Source organism: Scyliorhinus canicula, chromosome 9 (genome assembly GCF_902713615.1).
Source record: "Scyliorhinus canicula chromosome 9, sScyCan1.1, whole genome shotgun sequence".
NCBI lineage: Eukaryota > Metazoa > Chordata > Chondrichthyes > Carcharhiniformes > Scyliorhinidae > Scyliorhinus > Scyliorhinus canicula.
Window position 1 is genome coordinate 162126821 of NC_052154.1, and position 15632 is coordinate 162142452.

Sequence of the window (15632 nt, forward strand, 5' to 3'; positions counted from 1 at the left end):
GAAAGCGGAAGGCTTTTGGAAGTGACACATGGTACAGGAAATTCAGAAGTTGAAGATGATGATATTGATCAGACTGAGGACATTTTACTGGTCACAAGAAGTTTCAGTCTGGTATTGAGTACTTGTCATGGATTTATTTAATTGAATAGTGTTGGACAGTGGCTGTACCTCAACAGTATTTTGAATGGGTTGGTTGAAATGGTATTTAGATTCACTCAGTTGTAAGGGTCAAAGTAAAGTCAGGGAATAGGAAATTTCTACTTGATTCAAATTCATGGATAACAACACGTTGAGGTCACTGAAAAGATAGGTGATTTTATACAGAATAGCTGGAGTAAGCCACTTCATCCAATTAAGGACATCATTGCATCCCTTTATCAAGGGCGGATCTCGTAGAAACCTATGAAATTCTAACAGGGCTAGACAGGGTCAATGCAGGAAGGATGTTCCCGATGGTGGGTGTGTCCAGAACCAGGGCTCACAGTCTGAGGATACGGGGTAGACCATTTATGACAGAGATGAGGAGAAATGTCTTCACACAGAGGGTGACTGGCCTGTAAAATTTGTTACCATAGGAGTAGTTGAGTCCAAAACATTGTATGTTTTCAAGAAGCAGTTAGATATAGCACACAGGGCGATCAAAGGATAGGGGGTGAAAGTGGGATTAGGCTATTGAGTTGGATGATCAGTCATGGTCATAATGAATGGTGGAGCAGGCTCAAAGGGCTACATCGCCTCCTCCTGCTCCTATTTTCCATGTTTCTATGTTTCCATCTCTAATCAGAACGTTAAAGAACTGTTAATGGGAGCAGGTGATAGGAGCTGGAGAGAAAAACGTAAATTGTCTTAAAGTTACATCAACAATTTGCTTATCTCTCTTGTCACAGATTAAAAATCCTACTAAAGGATGCAGTGATAGTTGATGATAAGTACACAAAGTCAGAGATTAATGAAAATGTGATATATGCAAAATGTATCGGATGGCATCATCATGGCCTATTATAAATCTCCTATCTGAGTCTTTTATGAAGTAGTAGCTATGGATTTAAAGTTGTAGGATAAGGACAAAAATGTATTCATTTTACATTTGCAAAACAAGTCAACAGTAATACATGGTAAACACAAAAGAGTGATTAGGGATAAAATCATAGAAAACGGATAGGGACAGAACTGGGAACACCAGCTAAATTCCTGACCGACAATGGAGGGATTTTGCCAGTGATGAGTTTAGAGACATATGTGAAAATGTGAACATTATGGTTATGAACACCAACAGCTGAAAGTCTTTTCAGCAATGGACTCTGTGAAAGGAATCACATGGTAATTGATGAGATGCTCCATACGATCTTAACCAACCAACCATACCACAAGCTTCCATCGGCACTGGTGTTGGCGGTCCATGTAAAAAGATTGGTTCATATGGTTGAGAGCTATAGTTCATGTCAGTGGTCTATGGGATGAATCTCAAGATACCTTGTGCTATGTGATAATCCTGTGGCCTTAGAAGGGATGACAGTTAGTTCCACTTTTTTGTGCATTTCAATGCACTACATTCAGGGAGCGAGCGATCCTGCAGCAGTTGTCCTGAAAGACATAGGAGGGCAAGTAGAGGTTGTAGCTTAACTGGACAATGTGGGAGAATAAGGACTACAGAACAAGGTTAAGGATCAATAAAAGAACCATTAGAGAGAAAAGCGATTGCTAAGCTAAAAGGGTTGATGAAAGTCAACAGTTACCAAACAGCTTTACAAAAAAGAATGCTTGTTGGAGGTCCTAAAAGAGGGACATCTTGTATTAAGATTGGTTTTACAAACTATGGAAAATTATTGTATTCACTTTGATTTTTTCGGAATTGTTTGAGTGTATTATAAAGCTTTTGTTTAAAGAAAGAAAGGGGTATATGTCAATGGTATGTTAATTACATTGTTTAAGTACATGGGTGAAAGGCATTGTTTAATTAATACTTTCTGCCTTCAGAGGCTGCAAAAATACCTTTCTGTTGAGCCCCCTCAAAGAACAAAGAACAATACAGCTCAGGAACAGGCCCTTCGGCACTCCAAGCCTGTACCGGTCATGATACCAACCTTTGCCAAAACCCTCATCAGTTCCTTGTGCCATATCTCTCTGTACCCATCCTATCCATGTGTTTGTCAAGATGCCTTTTGAACGCCCTTAATGCACCTGCTTCCACAACCTGCCCTGGCAACGTGTTCCAGTCACTCACTACTCTCTGTGTAAAAAACCTGCCTCACACATTTCTTCTAAACTTTGCCCACGATCTTAAACCTGTGCACCCTGGTGACTGACCCCTTCACCCTGGGAAAGAGTGCCTGCCCATCCACTCAATCCATGCCACTCATAATCTTGTAGACCTCTATCAGGTCACCCTTCAACCTCCATCTTTCTAATGAAAACAGTCCGATTCTATTCAACCTCTCCACATAGCTAACACCCTCACGACCAGGCAACATCCTGGTAAACCTCCTCTGCACCCTCTACCAAGCTTCCACATCTTTCTGGTAGTGTGGCAATCAGACTTCTGCGCTGTAGCTCCTGTTTATAGGCCAGTGAAGTCTCTGCGTTACCGTGCAAAAGTTGCCCCAGTCTTTCACCTGGAACTGATCAAAGTCTGGAACATAGGTGCGTTCCCTCAGAGAACTGCTGCTTAGGAATCCGTAACTCCACCATTACGGCTTTGTGTGACTGTGGAAGAGAGGGCTGATGCTGCTGGAGTGACTAGAGCCAGGGATGTGCTGGATGGTGGAGGATAGGATTGCACACCCTGCAGCGGTGTATATCCAGTTCACGGCCATAGGCATCTAGAGTCTTAAAGATGTGGTGCTTGGCCCCAACTACACTCGAGGTGTCAAGGCAGCTTATGCACGCAGAGCGCTCCTGTCCAAACTGACCACCATTTGGATAGAATTTCTTATTGCTCTGGGTCCCGAAACCTCCGTCGGGAACCTCAGCATCTACTTTGCACGGAGGGGTTTCTTGTGTAGGTTTCATATGCATACCTTCCACTTCCTTGTCCCCCATCAGCCTCTCGGACACACTGTGGCACAGTCCTGCCTTTTGGAGGCGTTTGGGGCTCTCACGGTGGGTGGAGGGCTCTCCATGACACCCCTAACAATGCAGTGTGAAGCTGACTTATGTGTTTACACATTAATGTAGAACTTGTACCTACAACCTTCTACCTCAATGGCAGGGGTTCCACAGTAAATGGTGACATTAGACATCTACATGGAAAATAAACTGAGCTTTGAACACACAAGAAAGCACAGGACGGATATTTAGCTCCCGTTATTTGGAATTCATTTCAGATTTAGTTGAGTGGAGAGTTAGAACTGCTAAGTGCATTAGATCCAAATTACATTTGTCAACATGAGTAAACACTGACATTACAATAATAAAATTACTGTGTTTATGTAAATAAAGGCAAGTACAGAGAGAGACTAATGAGCCTTCCTTTAGTTAAATCTTTTAGGAATTGGCTAATTAGCTTCTTATTTGAATGTTACAGGAGAGAACCATTTCTGTCCCTGAGGTAAAATGTACCATCCAACCAAATGATCAGATGTGTTCAGTCTTTGTTATTCTGGAATTTCCAATTTACAATTCAATGTTAATACCTCAGCTTTTTGAAACTATCGAAGGGGCAATTTTCTATTCTTTTTGCAGATACTCAAATGCACAAATTCTTAAATGAGAGAGTTTTAAAAGAAAATGTACATGGGAGTTGCTGCTCCCTCCCCTATTTTCTCATGTAGGTTCTAATTTCAATTGGATGATATTTTCATGGGTACATATCTATTTCTTGTATTGGACTTGTGGGACCATTCTACTTGTATAAGCCCAGATAGTAACTTTCAGCAGTCTGTTCTATCATGTAGGACACTGTAGCTGAGACTGATTCCCGTTCCTTTTGCACCAGTGCATTTCCACCATGGGTCGTTTGATAATCTGGAACAGGAATCCTAATTCATCCACACCCTCCTCACTCCATCTTTTCCATTTATAAGGCCAGAGACACAGGGGGACACTCTAGTGGACTTTATGGTCTAACTGACTCAGTTCCACACTAGGCATTTTTCAACTAAGTTATCCTTTCAACTGGGAGCTCAAGTGACATAACCGGGGCACTGCATTTACACCTTTAAGAGTTTAGGTTTGATTCAGCACACACTAACGTGATGTAAGGCTCCTCCGGCTGTAAGGATCCTTCGTGAGATGGGTTAGGGACAGTCTTAATTCAGTTCTTATGGAAACACCCCGATGTAATTTCCCTCCAAACTGACCACCTACCTCAGGAAATGTGGGGAAAAGGTAAATGTTACAGTCGTATAGCAGGTAGGCGTCTTGTGAGGCCTGGTGATAGGGCACATTTGAACAGAATAGCCTGGGTTCACTTTGACCACGATAGTACTTGACCTGAGAGAGCTTAATATTAGAAGTAGACTTCAACATCTAATGCCAGGAGGAAAACTCAAAGTCAATGGAAAGGAGAGTAGGATAATGAACAGGAAATTTGCTATCAATAAGAGCACAATTTTACACTCCCCCACTGGCAGGCTCTGAGGCGGGAGGAGATAATCTTAAAATAGACAGGATTTACTCCGAGTTCCTGCCCACCTCAAAGTGGTAGCAATTTTATGATGGTGTGGTCAGGGCCTGCCTGCCCCAATAAAAGCCCTTGGTGGCCATTTAAGGGCTTTTTCCTGGCCCGGAACAATTTTCCGGCTGGCGGGTGGATGACAGCTCGTGGGAGGAAGCATGAAAATAAAGTAAGTTCGATCTTGGGCGGGAAGATGGGGGGGCTGCCCACATCAGAAGCCCATTTCTGACTGGGGCACCCTCCATTAAGGCCGGTGACCTCCAGACCTCCCTCCCTATAGGCCTATTCCCCGAGACCTGCATCATCCCCTCGCAGAAATTCACTGCACCCCATGTCCTGGAACCCCTGCCACTTATCGAACCTCCAGATCTTGGGACTTTGTGTCAGGCAGCTTCCTGTAGTGCCTCTTCCAGCCACTGCAGTGCTGTGCCTGGTGGGACTGGAGAACTGCCAGCCAGCCTAATTGGACGGTAGTCTCTCCAAGGTGGGCGTTAATCCTGAGTGAGAGCGGCAGTGTCACCTTATGCCAGCCTACACTTGTTAGAGTATAGTATGGCATTGAGGCTGCTGGAGCCGGTGGGGATGTGTTCCCCGCTGACTCTTGGATTGGATTGGATTTATTGTCATGTGTACCGAGCTACAGTGAAAAATATTTTTCTGCGAGCAGCTCAAACAGATCATTTAGTACATGAAAGGAAAAGAAAAAACATAATAGGGCAACATAAGATACACAATGTAAATACATAGACAACGGCATCGGGTGAAGCATGCAGAAGTGTAGTACTTATCAGTCAGTCCATAGGAGGGTTCGTTTAGGAGTCTGGTAACAATGGGTAAGAAGCTGTTTTTGAATCCGTTCATGCGTGTTCTCAGACTTGTGTATCTCCTGTCTGAGGGAAGCAGTTGGAAGAGTGAGTAAGCCGGGTAGGAAGAATTACGCTACCTGCTTTCCCAAGGCAGCGGGAGGTGTAGATAGAGTCAATGTATGGGAGGTGGGTTTGTGTGATGGACTGTGCTGTGTTCACGACTCTCTGAAGTTTCTTGCGGTCCTGGGCCGAACAGTTGCCATACCAGGCTGTGCTGCAGCCAGATAGGATGCTTTCAATGGTGCATCTGTAAAAGTTGGTAAGAGACAGTGTGGACAGGCCGAATTTCCTTAGTTTCCCGAGGAAGTATTGGTGCTGTTGTGCATTCTTGGTTGTAGAGTCGATGTGGGTGAACCAGGACAGATTTTTGGTGATGTGCGCACCTAGGAATTTGAAGCTGTCCACCATCTCCACCTCAGCCCCGTTGATGCAGACAGGGGTGTGTGCAGTACTTTGCTTCCTGAAGACAATGACCAGCTCTTTAGTTTTGTTGGCATTGAGGGATAGATTGTTGTCGTTACACCACTCCACTAGGTTCTCTGTCTCCCTCCTGTATTCTGATTCGTCGTTGTTCGTGATCCGACCCACTATGGTCGTATCATCAGAAAACTTGTGGATGGAGTTGGAACCAAAGTTTGCCACGCAGTCTTGTGTGTATAGGGAGCATAATAGGGGGCTAAGTACGCAGCCTTGTGGGGTATTGAGGACTATTGTGGAGGTGGTGTTGTTGTTTAATCTTGCTGATTGTGGTCTGTGGGTCAGAAAGTCAGATCCAAGGGCGGCATGTGGCGCAGTGGTTAGCACTGGGACTACGACGCTGAGGACCCGTGTTCGAATCCTGGCCCTGGGTCACTGTCCGTGTGGAGTTTGCACATTATCCCCATGTCTGCGTGGGTTTCACCTCCACAACCCAAAGATGTGCAGGTTAGGTGGATTGGCCATGTTAAATTGCCCCTTAATTGGAAAAAAACTTATTGGGTACTCTAAATTAAAAAAAAAAGAAAGTTGAGGATTCAGTTTCAGATGTGAGGAGCCAAGTCCTAGGTTGTGGAGCTTTGATATGTTGTTTATGTTGTTGAAGGTGGAGTTGTAGTCAAAAAATAGGAGTCTGATGTAGGAGTTCTTGTTGTCAGGATACTCTAGGGATAAGTGTAGGGCCAGGGAGATGATGTCTGCTGTGGACCGGTTGCAGCGGTATGCGAATTACAGTGGATCAAGGCATCCTGGAAATATGAAGCGATTCTCCGAGCCCCGCGCCAGGCCGGGGAATTGCTGCAACCCGAGGTGCGGAGAATTGGCGCCATTTGCATTGGCACGTCGGCGGCCACGGACCGCTGGAATTCTCCGGCCCGAATGGGCCGAACGGCCGCGCAGATATGACAGAGTCCCACCGGCGCCGTTCACTCCTGGTCGCTGATGGCGGGAACTCTGCGTGAATGGTCGGGGGGGGCGGCCTGTGGGAGTGGGGAGGGGGTCACCGTCACTGGGGGGGGGGGCTTCTGATGGCATCTGACCCACGATCGGGGCCCACCGATCGGCGGGCCGGCCTCTCCCACCTACGGGCCTACTTTCCTGCGCAGCCGGCCCCTGAACTATGCCATGTTGAGTCGGGGCCGGTGCGCTAAAGAAGTCCTCCGCGCATACGCAGGGTAGCCCGGCACCCATTTGGCGCTGTGAAGGGAGGCTGGAGTGGCGAGAACTGCTCCAGCAACGTGCTGGCCCCTGTGGGGGGGTGGGGGTGGGGGCGGCGTGAACACTTGGGCCCCATTCTGGAGAATCACCCCCTAAGTGTTTCATGACCAACCTCTCGAAGCACTTCATTATGATTGATGTCAGAGCCGTCAGACGGTAGTCATTGAGGCACTGGTATGATGGTGGTCTTCTTGAAGCACGTGGGGACCTCGGAGAGGAATAGGGACAGGTTGAAGATGTCCGCGACCACACCTGCCAGGTGGTTCGCGCAGGCTCTGAGTGCACGACCAGGGACACAGTCTGGATACCTCGCATTTCGAGGGTTCTCTTTCAGGAAGGCCGATCTGACTTCGGAAGCTGTGACATTTGGTATGGGTGCGTTTTGGGCTGCTGGGGTACTCAACAGCGGATTGATGGTTTCCTGCTCGAACCGAACATAGAATGCTTTGAGTTTCGGAAGGCAGGAGCCAAAGTGGTTGTTTCTGTTGGTATCTCCCTGACAATTAGCCTTTACAATTTAACGAAACTAATAGCTTTACAATGTACAAGAAAGCTCACAGACTGTTTCAGTAAGTAACTGCTTACCATTGCTCTTTGTAAAACTGTGGTCACTACATAATATGAGTAATGAATGACTTCCTCTCGTGGTGGGTACAGTTAAATTTTGCTTTTCAGCAGCACACCCTTCCCTAGAATGCAGCTTGTCTAGATTGTCAGAGTTGTGTTTTAATAAGTGGTTACTGCATCTTACAAGCTACCAGGCTATTGTTTACAATTACATCATTTGAGTTTGGTAATGAAAGGCAGGGAAAGAAGTTCTGGCATTTAACATTATTGTCTGGTCCCTAATCACATAGGGAAGGATTCACCCGCCGCGCCCACCTGACGACCGAGGTCAATGGACTGCTCTATCGTCCGTGTCTTGCCCGTTGCGTTCTTGCGCAGGTGGGGCGGAAGAATGCAGCCCATAATTAATGGATGCGATCCAATGGCCACGCTGCGCCTGAAAAGCAGCTTGCCCCGGCACAGCATGGCTGATAATAATCGGGAGACCCCGCTCCCGGGATCCACCCAGCTTGTAACGCCTTGCGAGATCCAACGCCATCTCGAGAGACGCCGCAATGTAAATCCCGTCCATTGTGAGCGGGATCACTTTTGGGCAAATCTGCATATTAGAGCGAGACGTTTATTCTCACTCTAATGTGCAGATTCCCGAGGTACCTGAGGCTTTGGGATTCATCCCCTTCACCTTGGAGACCTCGGGCGGGTGCTGTTCAGCACTGGTCTCCACTCCAGCTGGGTGCCAGCTTGGCACTGCCAAGATGCCAAGCTGACATATTTTGCGCATGCAATCAGGCCGGGGGTGCCCTGCGTGGGGGGTAGGGAGATGGGGTGGAGAGAGGGGGGCTGTGCTCAGCCTCGGCCACGCATTCCCTGCTGAGGCCCCTTATACAACGTGAATCACATTGTATAGCCATGTGTTTCTTGGCGCTGCAAGCTCCGGAAAACACACATCTAACCTTTCTATGGGAGTTAGTTCCCATTTAGTTGAATTGAGCCCACAGACTACAGAAGAGTCCATTTGGCCCATCAAATCTGCATCGACACGTGAAATACACCTGACCTACCTACGTAATCCCATTTACCAGCATTTGACCCATAGCCTTGAATGTTACGACGTGCCAAGTGCTCATCCAGGTACTTTTGTTAAAGGATGTGAGGCAACCTGCCTCTACCACCATCCCAGGCAGTGCATTCCAGACTGTCACCACCCTCTGGTAAAAAAGATTTTCCTCACATCCGCGCTAAATCTCCTTTCTCTCACCTTGAACTTGTGTCCCCCAGTGACTGACCCTTTAACTAAAGGGAACAGCTGCACCCTGTCCATGCCCCTCATAATCTTGTCCACCTCGATCAGGCCACCCCTCAGACTTTTCTGCTCCAACAAAAACAACCCAAGTCTATCCAACCTCTTCATAACTTAAATATTCCATCCCAGGCAATATTCTGGTGAATCGTCTTTGCACCCCGTCCAGTGCAATCACATCCTTCCTACAATGCGGCGACCAGAACTGCACATAGTACTCCAGCTGTGGCCTCACCAAAGTTCTATACTATTCCAACTTGACCGCCTTGCTTTTGTAATCTACGCCACGATTGATAAAGGCAAGAGTCCCATATGCCTCTTTCACCACCCTATTAACCTACCCTCATGTCTTCAGGTATCGAATAAAATGATCTCAATTTAAAGACCAAGATTATGAAGCTAGGTAATTCCTTGCCTACATTTATAGATTCAGCTGTCTTACTACATTTTAGCATCGTCCGCAAATGCTACCAACTTGAATTGTACGCCCGGATGCAAATCCTATATGTAAATTTGAAACATTTGGGACCTGGCACAAACAGGGCAATTCTCGAAGTACATGTCCCAAGTCTGACATCACTCTTCAATTCCCCACCGCTTTCTCTCTTTCGGCTAATTTTCACCTCGGAGTACTTTGTGCCTTCTGTTTGTGCAGCTGCCTTTTTTGAGGAACATAATGAATTAATACTTTCTGAACTTTAAGGTGAGTCACATTCTAATTCACTTTTCTTTTCTTGGGATATTGCTTACTCAAAAACAGCCCGAGAAGCTGACCAGGCAGGACCATTTCCTCCTTAAATTCTCTGAACTCTCAATTGCCAGGCTTATTTTGATAATATGAAGTGCAACCATTACTTACAAATTAAAAGCGACTAAGAATCTTTTCTGTCTATTGTAATCACAATGCTTGATTCATTCAATCAGGTTAAAATTAATCAGATTAAAGTGATTAAGTTTGAACCCAATAAGTAGCGCTGTGAGTTATGGAAAATAAAATCTATTTACAGGAATAAAAAGAAACGGCGCAGCAATAATATTATTGTGTGCCAGAATTAAAATAGGTTGAGCACCAATTACCTCGCGTGTGTGCAATAGTTTGGACTATGTTCCAGTGATGGGAGGATCACAGCATTGTTATGTGATCTTCGATGTGCTAAATGTGCTTGTTTATGATTCATTTGTAGGATGAAGCACCACAGCCGCTCAATCTGTCAGCAAGGCCCAAGACTACAGAGCCCGTCCGTTCTCCCACATCACCCACCCAGAGTTTCTTCCACACAAATAAATCTAGTCCAGTCAGCCTGCCCAACAAAAGCAGCATCCCAGCCCTGTGGGTGGCACACCGGGAAGAGGATCATCTTTAGGTAAGCATACAGGAAGAATGGTGAATTATCTTTATGCCTCTGAGCATCATAAAGCACATGTTACTGCTGTTGAAGCTCCATGTAGTGATATTGTAAGAATGAGAATATTCCTATTGTAAGAATGTCAGTATTCCTATTGAAATTATAGACCTGTTCATTTTGGTATTTAGCACTTTTCAGCCAATCAATCAACAGCAACATCTAATATCTTTAGAGCCTTCAATCTAACAGAACACCCCAAAGTGTGTCACAGGAGCATTGCGGTAGCACTGTGGTTAGCACTGCTGCTTCACAGCGCCAGTGTCCCGGGCTCGATTTCCGGCTTGGGTCACTGTGCGGCGTCTGCACGTTCCCCCTGTGTCTGCGTGGGTTTACATTAACACTGCAATGAAGTTACTGTGAAAAGCCCCTAGTCGCCACATTCCGGCACCTGTTCAGGTACACGGAGGGAGAATTCAGTATGTCCAAATTACCTCACAGCACGTCTTTCAGGACTTATGGGAGGAAACCGGAGCACCCGAAGGAAACCCACACAGACACAGGGAGAACGTGCAGACTCTGCACAGACAGTGACCCAAGCCGGGAATCGAACCTGGGACCCTGGCGCTGTGAAGCAATGCATCCTGGCAGATAGCTCATATCCACAGAAGAGTGATGCATGTAGAAATAAAAGTGTAATACTGTTTATTCTTGTTTTTGTCTCTTAGTTGTAGATTTTCAAAGTTTTTAGAGCTGATCCATGCTGGGCTCAGCTGTCAAAGTTTCTGACATATAAACAAATTTGTTTGGTGACTAATACAATCACCAAATATCAATTGGCAACTCATTTTACACTTCCAATAACTCTCAGTGACACAGTTGCTGATTTTGAACTAATCCATAAATAACTTGCCCTTTAGTAGTGATCCATTATTTCTGCAGCATCAAAGCGTGTGGCTGCATTGTGCCCTTTACAGGATCAGTTTATATCAGTGAGATTTATAAGACAGACTCACACTCAATCCCCTCCTCACCTGTAAACATTGGCAAATCTTGTCCCCAAAGTGACTCTGGGCCTTATTGCACAGCTCGCCACTTTTCAGCCATGATTACATAGAACATAGAACAGTACAGCACAGAACAGGCCCTTCGGCCCTCGATGTTGTGCCGAGCAATGATCACTCTTCTCAACCCCACAAATCCACCCTACACCCGTAACCCAACAAACCCCCCCCCCCCCCCCCCCCCCCCCCCCTAACCTTACTTTTAAGGACACTACGGGCAATTTAGCATGGCCAATCCACCTAACCCGCACATCTTTGGACTGTGGGAGGAAACCGGAGCACCCGGAGGAAACCCACGCACACACGGGGAGGACGTGCAGACTCCGCACAGACAGTGACCCAGCCGGGAATCGAACCTGGGACCCTGGAGCTGTAAAGCATTTATGCTAACCACCATGCTACCGTGCTGCCAGATTCTGGACAGGTTGGAAGAAGAAGGGGAAAAAAATAATTGGAAACCAAAATGATGTTGCTTTATAGTAGGTGTTTCAGAGTGGTCATCAATCAAGTTACTTCTCAGGGTTGTGGCCCTCCACAAAATGTTATGCCGAATTCCACTCTTGGGGCTACAGAGTGTATTGAAGCTTCGCATTGGAAGTAAGGGACCAAGGAATTGTTCCCAGTGAATACTTCTGCTCTAAACTATAGACTGAACAGTTACATTTGGATGAATCAAAGTTATCTACCGATAAGATTTGCTGCTCGGTTTCTAGAATGCACAAAACGTAGAAGGCTTGCAAGGTACTTTCCCCATCCCCCCTTCCAACTAATGGTCCACCTTCAGTACTGTGCTTCACTCTGTGTCTTAAAAGGGCAAGGGCTAATGAGCAAAATCTAAATGCTTTCCCTTTTTTGTTCCCATTTGGGACACAGAGTTCAAAATAATTTGTAGTTTTGATTAACGCAGTGGCGCTGAACATAATTGGAAAGTGCTTTGCAGCTTTGGGTGCTGAGCAGCAGAAAGCTTGACTGATGTGACTGGAAGCGGGGTCCGCAGGGAGATATTATTCATTACCAAAAAGTCCTATAATTTCTACATAGATCACCACACTTCAGTAATTCACATTTTTTAAAAAATTGGTTATTTTAAAACCATTTAAAAGGAGGTGACATAGATAGGGGAGAAAACAAATCAAGAATGTAAAACAACAGTACCAGAGGGAAGTAGTTTTAACTGCGCGCTCAGCTTTGCCTGCTCATACTATTATCTGCATTGGGTCAGTGATAAAGGGTCTAATACATCTAGTTAAGAAGCGCAAATCTATTTGCAAGAGACGACTGTGGCAGTGTGGAGCACATTCTAACGAATCAATGTTCCAGATAATGTACTGAAAGGAATGACTTTGTTAATAATTAGCAGCTTCAGGAGAGTCTTGTCTGAATCCAAATGTGCCTCAGTTTTAATGAGTATTTAAAAAAAATAAAAACAATGTTGATTTTGCAATAAAATACATTTCTCATGTTGAATACTTTGAATTTGCCAGCAGATGGTTTGTAAAGGCATGTGCTGTATACTTTGAGTCATTTTATTTCACAAATAGGAAGCTGTATTGGAAAAAGAGGACCCCTATGGGTCAGAATGATTTTTATTTTGTTTCAATCCACCGTTCGCTCTCAGTCAGCATGTTTCCACTTTGGAAAACTTTTTGACTTTTTTTTCTCTTCCGTAGACATCCTCTCCACGCTGAATTCGACAGCCTTCCTGGGTGACCAGGATGCAGTGATGAAGGCCATCCAGGAAGCTCGTAAAATGAGAGAACAATTGCAACGAGAGCAGCAGTTACAGCAGCCTGGGATTGATGGGAAGATGTCATCCATGAATAGCCTGGGAATTAACTGCACGGGTAATAAGGTAAGTGTTTGCACTGACACTCTGCAGAGAGGGCCCCAGCAACACACAAAAAAGTAAACAGACTTTCATCTATTGGTTGAGTGACTTCTAGGGCAGAAATGAATATTGGGCTTTATTCCGTCATTTACCTCAGCCTTCCAAGTTAACAAGGTGCGGTTTCCACTTGGGGCGCAATCAGAACTCCAGGTGCAAATTGCACTCAACGTTGTGCTAGTCTTCAGAAGTAATATTTTTGAATAGTTTCCTTATTGTTACGATGCAGCTAAGGACCAAAAACATTTTATTTAAAGTAGAAAAAGTTTGAAATCCCAGTTACCCACCAGGAGAATAAAACCACGAGATTTGGTTTTAAACAAGCAAATTTAACTTTACCATATAAAGTTAGAAAATAAAACAATCGACAAAATCTAACTTATGTTAATTCTGAATGTTAGAATATGAGGTAAATCAAATTAAGCAGGTAAACTGTGGTGAAACACACCAAAATGCACATTAAGAGGCAGATGGACCAAGACAGATCCTGTGGATTTCTTAGCAACCCATCCAGATGTTGGTGACCACTTTGAGTCACAATATCTTGCTAAAACTCTTTTATGAGGATTTCAACTCTTCACTTTTGAAAATCTATCCTGTGAATTCCCTCAAAAACCTTAATGACTGCTCACCTCCCAATGGTTCAATCTTCCCTCCTGAGACTGTGTTCCATAGGATTCACAAAGCTTTGTTCCAGCCTCTAACTACTGATACACTTACAACTCTGTTGCAGCTCTCTAGCTTCACTAAGCTGGCACTGCCCCGGATTTATCCAAACTGTATTTTCCTGGCTGCACTGAGATGTAAAAGGCTCCCAGGGCTTCCTCTGAGCCCTAATCTTCCCCAGCATGAAACCAGCAACATTCCACCACCTGTTCCTCAGGTCTTCTCTGAGCCCTAACTGCCTAGAGCCTGTTGACATCTACCCGGCAGTGGGGTTCTCATTGTGGCCACCCCACGCCATCGGGAAATCCGTGGGCGTGGGTGCAATGGCAGAGGGCCGGAGGATCCCTCCGACAGAGAATTCCGCTGATACCTTTCTAGCTATTAACCCCTTAAGTCAGTTGCCCAAATCTTTAAACATAATTGATTCCAATCTTCCTTAGTTGGATTTATTCCATTTTCTACAGTTAAACTTTAATCTTCCTGAAATTAAACATTACCTCTAAAATATTAACAGGAACCATGAATTAGACACTTGTCACACCACAAATATATCACCAAATATAAAATTGTTCATGATCCATTGAAACAGGGCAACGATTAAAAGTGTACTTAAAAAAAAAAATTGGATAAAAAAAAATCCTTGATCCATTTGAGAATGGTAACCTGTTGCAGTTTCATTAATACAGCTGAAAATCAGTTAATCACAAAAAAATAAGCATTTCAAATCGGAGTAACTTGTCCAGCTGTAAGTAACTCAATTTTAAATAATTGAAAAGTCTTTTAAAAGAGAAACACAGAACGATTCAGAAGTTTCATTGAAGCGCAGTAGTCGGTTTACAAGTAAGGTATTATTTTTTAACTTACAAGTTTTACAAAGCTGTGAATTTGTGTCCCTGCTGCTTAAAAAACAAAGCTTAATTTAAAGAGTCTCCTTAAGTGGCCCAAAAATGAGAGCCATTAGCAGAAACTTGCTGTGATGATTAATTTGTTCTCGGGCACGGTCAGTTTTGTGGCTAGGGCCAGCTTTCAACAAGATAGAAAATTGCAGATTTGCAGTAGACTCAACTTGTTTTAAATTCCTTGACCCTTTTCACTGGGTTAGACCATTTTGAACCTGTGAAAACCTGGCATAAACTCCAGGTCAAGATCTGTCTTGAGGTAGGGTGTACATTCTGAAAATCCAGGTTCCCCACTCCAGCCACCCCAGCTTGTGTAATTGGGGAACTCTTCATCATTTTAATGAACTATAACTTCATGAATTGTCGTTCTCACATTAGATAATTAACTGGATGACAAGCCAGGTTGTGCCAAAGATTTAGGCCATATTGTCACTGGAAAATTGCATCCTTGCAGTTTGGTAGATAAGGATATGTTTGGCAATTTGCCACCATTTGTACAATGGATCAGAATAATCATCAACGAGTGGCTATGAAAGCTAGAGCATTACCATTGGATTATGAGTATATCTCAGTGGGTTCATAGAATCATAGAATTTACAGTGCAGAAGAAGGCCATTTGGCTCATCGAATCCGTACCAGCCCTTGGAAAGAGCACTCTACCTAAACCCACACCCACCCTATCCCGACACATCCACTCTATCCCTGTAACCCCACCTCATCGTTTTTTGATGTGGA

The 15632-nt window shown here is 44.7% G+C and overlaps 1 protein-coding gene across 1 annotated transcript in view; it reads left to right on the forward strand.

The window, feature by feature from the left end:
• The window catches only part of sox6 (SRY-box transcription factor 6), a 757998-nt gene that overhangs the window by 668603 nt on the left and 73763 nt on the right, over positions 1 to 15632 (forward strand). Inside the window, 3 exon segments of the mRNA XM_038808084.1 lie at positions 10225 to 10357; positions 10360 to 10404; positions 13118 to 13299. Coding sequence (XP_038664012.1) covers positions 10225 to 10357; positions 10360 to 10404; positions 13118 to 13299 — 360 coding nt within the window.